This window comes from Frankliniella occidentalis, unplaced genomic scaffold (assembly GCF_000697945.3).
Source record: "Frankliniella occidentalis isolate FOCC.00 unplaced genomic scaffold, Focc_3.1 Scaffold81, whole genome shotgun sequence".
NCBI classification, from domain to species: Eukaryota; Metazoa; Arthropoda; class Insecta; order Thysanoptera; family Thripidae; genus Frankliniella; species Frankliniella occidentalis.
Window position 1 is genome coordinate 125,862 of NW_026267211.1, and position 5,160 is coordinate 131,021.

The window sequence follows — 5,160 nt, forward strand, 5'->3', positions numbered from 1 at the left end:
AAATGTAGAAAATAGTAAAATAACCTAGGAGGAGTAAAAGTCTCTACAACTCCACAAATCATTGGTCCTCGGATCCGATAACATTTGCATTCATATCATCAGGTGTTTTTTGTGGTTTACTTCGGCAAGCATGCCAATATTCAATTTTGTTGGGGTTTTCAATAGTATAGTAGGAAAATACAAATGAATCACAATATTGACAAGTTTCATCTGAAAAGTGACCTGCATAATGTTTTGTAAGAGCTGCTTCGTTAACTTGAATGCGTGCATCGCAGTTCTTACAAACTCCCTCTACCTCATTTTTAAGCCTCAGCCTAGAGACCATGCGAGGGTGACCAACGTCCGTTACGCATCGACTATCATTATCCATGTCATCAGGGTTGAGATGATCACTGTCATCTTCAGACTTTTTATCATCAGTCAAAGCAGAGGCCATCCTAACCTCTCAGATGTTCAACAAACTACAATTGCAATACTGTAAAGAGATTCAAAATCTCAGTCACTGGTCTGGAACTATGGCAGCCTCTCAAACGAAGGTCATGCAATAAAAATCACTGGAGATCAATCCAAGTAAGAGTGTTTACATCTTGTCTTGTCTAACTCTTCCGGCCTTCCGTCTTCCCCCTAGTTCACTTGCAGGACGGCCTACTTTTTTGTTTTGTTTCTTCCGTCCGCGCGCTGCGCACTGCGGCTGCGTCGTTGATTCAGCACACGGGAGAAATGTCAACGCGCTAAACGATCAGTAGGGGCAGTTTGCAACAGTAAAAGTGTTACACTCATCTTCAACCACCGGTTCCCACATATATTTATTCAACAAGAAGAATCATTTACAGAAGCAGGTATGTTCATTAAAACAACCATTTCGAAGAGGCCGACGGATGGTAAAGGAAAGTGTTACTTGCATTTGAATCGCTAGGCAAAGACAACACTGCTACCAAAGAAAGGGCGCGGAAAATCAAATTGCTGATCAATCAACCTAAAATCTCAACGAGCCTAAATCTCCTTCCAATCTTGCTGAAATATAACTCCACAATCACTATCAACTAATGAGTCTTACAGAAGTTATAATTTCCCTTTTCCTGTTAAAACTTTTCTTTTAAATCTTTCTGTTTTTACATGCATCAACACAAAACTTTTTTCTTTAAAAAAGTTGGTCTTGAGAATCAGGTCTACAGAGTAAACAAGTAAATTGGAAGAAATAATTGGTACTTTTTGGACCGGGAGATTTTGTCTGAATAATGTGGAAACTTTTCAGCACTATCATAAGAAAGAAAAAGCTGAAACAATGTTTGTTTGATCTTGGTAAATATTTGTGGAAGGACAGTTAGGTAAACATGAAAAACATAATTATGAAAGGATTCAAGCTTCTTATTTGATTATTCGCTTCAACATATGTTTAATTGCAGCGCTATATATAGTATCATGGAAAGCAGGTCGTCTGTTTCTCACTAGTTATGAAGAAAGAGACATAATATTGATGATTAATTAACAAAAATTAAAATCACAGTAAACCTCCATGATATAATACTTCTTTCAAAAGTAGGTTCCAGCATGTCATAAACAAACAGGATTTTAAAAACAAACGGAATTGGGTCATACCTCTGTTACAATTCACAAATGTGTTTGGAAATAAAAATATATTGATTTTTAAATATATAAGCTGTAGGCTAACGGTATACAATTCCAACAAAATACAAATGAATCACATGAGGTAACATAACAATTAAATGAATAAAGGTATTTCAAGAACAAATGCACTGAGATAAAAAAAGACAAGCGTATCTCAAAGGTTTTGAATGCGACTTCGAGCACTTGCTGCATCTACCTCATTCAGGAATGTTGTTGAGTTGTGTATAGTAGTACCACCAAGAATTACTCGAATTCCAAGAGAAGATGTTTGATTTATTTGCTGTACTGAAAGAGCCTCTTCATATGTTGCACCACCAATTATGAAAACAATAACATCCTGGGGTCTGAAAAACAGGAAAGTGTTTAAATTCACATTTCTAAGTCTGAAAGTTTTTTCTAGTGATTTTAAGAGCTCACCGTTTTGTAGCAACATTGCTATTGTTACCCAAAAATGGAAACAATGATTCCTTTACTCTTCCTTTTGATAAATCTTCTAAGGTTTCCACTAGTAATGGCTTATGTTGAGTGTAAACATTCTCCACACCCCTCAAATCCTGCGAGAAAGGAATCAAGAAAAGAGAATTAAGAGAAACCTTTGAATTGGCGTAGATATGAAACCATGTTGTATGTCAGAATCATTAATCATTGCTACCTTAAAGAATCTTTTGGTAATTTGAACAACAGCTTCCTGATGGCCAAACAAATCACTCTGGCGTGCGTGTGCACCTCCATACTCAACCACGGTGCGGACCATCTAAATAAATAAATAGGCAATAAAAAGAAAATTCATTTCTGCAATCTGACGCAATCTGAATGGAAACTTACTTTCACTAATCTATCAGAAACTCCTTTTTTTTTCAGCAACTCTATCAGCCCAGAAGTATCATTATTGGAGTGATTTTCATAGCGCAATGCATAAAGCATAACCAATTTTGCTGCATCTTCGTGCCGAACCTTCTCATTCGCTATAAGCCTTCTCACATGCTGCAAAGTTCATAAAAGTTTAATAAGTAAACAGGAAGCATACAAAAAATAGTGAAAATCAATTAATTTTTTACCATGAAGCACTTGCCTGGAAATGTTGGGAGTGGGCCTCTTGACAGGCTAATTCTTGTTCTGTCTCCGATACTTCTAACAGATTATGTCGTTCCATCAATGAGGCCAGCTCACCAACAACAACAACGTGCTTTGACACAGTTCCAGACATTTTCTGGAACGAATAGTCATACATAAAGCATAGAAAACATAATATCGTATCATAAATAAAATAAGAAAGGTAAAAAGCCAAGATGATGTACTTTGAACTGGGGATAAGCTTCAACAAAATTTTTCATGTCCTGTATACTTTCAAGTTTGCGGTTGCTTTTAGACCTCTTTTGGAATTCATCCATGAGGTCTTTGATTGTTTGACCAATTTCACCAAAGTTTAAGTATAAATTCTGTGGAAGATAATGAAAGTAGGTTGACATACAGATCTTTCTTCTAAAAATTTCAGTAAATTATAAAGAAATACCTACATTTGCATAGAACTCATCCTGTTCAGCAGACAAGACTACCTCCTTCAGCTCTTTGGAGATACCTTGAACATGACCAAGGCTAACACGATTGTTATTAATTGTGAGCAGTTCATGAACCATAGCTTGATATGTCCACTAGAAATAAAATCTGTTATTGTTAGTGTACAGTAACTAAAGAGAGATCAAGAGTAGCATTTACATTGAACAGCATTATATCAGTACTTTCACACCTGATTCAGTAAAGGAGTCACTGGATCATCCCTCCGGTCTAAAATCAAAAGCAAGGGAGGAGGTCCAATTTGACGAAATTCAAACAGCTCTGACTCTTTGGATAACACTTGCTGAAAAGAATGGTATCAATAAACAGTAAAGTGTTATGTAATGTTAGATTTCAAAAAGTAAACAATCTTCACTAACCCGAATTGTTTCTGCTAGTCTTTTAGCCATTTTGGAATTATTTTGATAGCGAATAAAAGGATTTTTTTGAAGTGACAGCAAGACTGATGTCACACCTTGCACACAACGGGACAAAATGTCATGATCCCAACCATTGCCTGAAATTGGATAAGAATATAATCCAAATATTGAAGGGACATCATTTCTTCAAGCATTTAGAAAAAAATAAAAATAAATAAACAACAACATAATGCTTTTATGTGGTTACCTTGATAGCTAATGGGGATTCCCAAGGAAAATAAGTGTGGACCCATTGCAAGATAGTCTCCATAGAATTCTTGAATTTCTCTCACCACCTCCTGCTCATCTGCCTCAGCCAATGTTTTGATGTCAGCTTTAGGAGTGATGTTACTGAAATCTATAGGAACAATCAATGTCATTTAAATGTTTAACTCATCATTGATATTATAAGAATAAGTAAGAGAAACTTACAAATATAATAAGAACCATATCTGGGTCTGCGCAGTTCCATGGCCAGAGAATGGATATTCTCTTTTGAAGGTCTTAAAAATGCAATGCACTTTAAGTGTTTCATAGGCTCTGTGTTTCCTGCATCTATTCTCTCAAACAGATAAACTTCACGTTGTTGAATTTCTGATTGACCAAACACCATACTCACTATGCTAGTCTATGGGGTATTGAAAAACATAATTAATAATAATAATAGCAATTACATTTTCCTCCAAATATTTTTCTCCTCCTACTTACTGTTTCCTTGTCCATCAAAAGGACTTTCATGCCAGGTCCACTCTCATCTGTCATTTTGGTGATGTACATCTTTACAGCTAAGATGCAATTCATGGTGAATGAATGTGTGAAACCGCACCTAATAATGAATGGGAGGCGGTCAGATTTGTCAAAAGTTCGCTCGAAAAGCAAAAGAGCAGCTTAAAACAGAAACATTTCAGCTGTCAGAACGCAACCAAAACATAGAGACCTACAGGTTATAATGAGAACTCGAAGAATTAAATGAACATCTAGATTGAATCTCCGCAGCCCGATGTTTTTCAAGTGAAAATATAGTATATTATATGAATACTGGTAAAGTTAGAGAGTAAATAGTTCATCATGTCGTTGGCAAGAAGCAAAAACTTAACAGAAACGAAGCCCAGCTGTCGGCAAAGCTGTCTGCTGGAGTGCTGGGGGCGCAGGGGAGACAGCGGACCATAGTATGGCGTCATCAACAATAAGGGCTGCTCGATGGGCTGCCTATCTCGCGGGCGTTAGAGTGGGAACATATCGGAGTTGTACGCCGTGTAAGGGATAGAAAAAAAAAGTGTCGTAATAGTGACCTTTTGGAAAGCTGTCTGCAGGGGTGAACCGAGGAACGTTTCCAGGTAGGCAGCGCTGCCCGGGGAGTCGTTCCCCGGTACCCCCGGTGCCACCCCCCTACACTCCGATCGATTCCCTAATGATTCTAAGAAACCAAAAAATTGATGCTTGCTGATTTGATTGAAAACACGTTTGTATTTTTAGGACACAAATAAGCCGAATCCCTAATAATCAAAATCGGCTCCTCCCGTGAGCGGTATTTGATGTAATATGTTTCATTCCGGCG

At 37.3% G+C, this 5,160-nt stretch overlaps 1 protein-coding gene across 1 annotated transcript; it reads right to left on the reverse strand.

Annotated features, from left to right (window-relative positions):
• Positions 1-1,347: 1,347 nt before the first annotated feature.
• LOC113202669 (vacuolar protein sorting-associated protein 45) lies at positions 1,348-4,757 on the reverse strand. The gene is made up of 13 exons (XM_026417019.2): positions 4,544-4,757; positions 4,311-4,428; positions 4,035-4,230; positions 3,811-3,960; positions 3,564-3,700; positions 3,377-3,487; positions 3,147-3,281; positions 2,928-3,068; positions 2,702-2,839; positions 2,455-2,613; positions 2,282-2,383; positions 2,047-2,183; positions 1,348-1,973 (listed from the first exon to the last, which is right to left on the reverse strand). Exons 2-13 carry the CDS (start codon positions 4,401-4,403, stop codon positions 1,784-1,786), a joined length of 1,689 nt encoding a protein of 562 aa, XP_026272804.1. The 5' UTR covers positions 4,404-4,428; positions 4,544-4,757; the 3' UTR covers positions 1,348-1,783.
• Between the last annotated feature and the right edge of the window lie 403 nt (positions 4,758-5,160).

Excerpts from the sequence above, each read along its gene's own strand:
- LOC113202669 (XM_026417019.2), bottom strand. The coding sequence starts at position 4,403 with ATGAATTGCATCTTAGCTGTAAAGATGTACATCACCAAAATGACAGAT. Across the intron at positions 3,488-3,563 it reads GACTAGCAGAAACAATTCGG|CAAGTGTTATCCAAAGAGTC; the intron begins GTTAGTGAAGAT and ends CATTCTTTTCAG. Across the intron at positions 2,384-2,454 it reads TTTCTGATAGATTAGTGAAA|ATGGTCCGCACCGTGGTTGA; the intron begins GTAAGTTTCCAT and ends TTATTTATTTAG.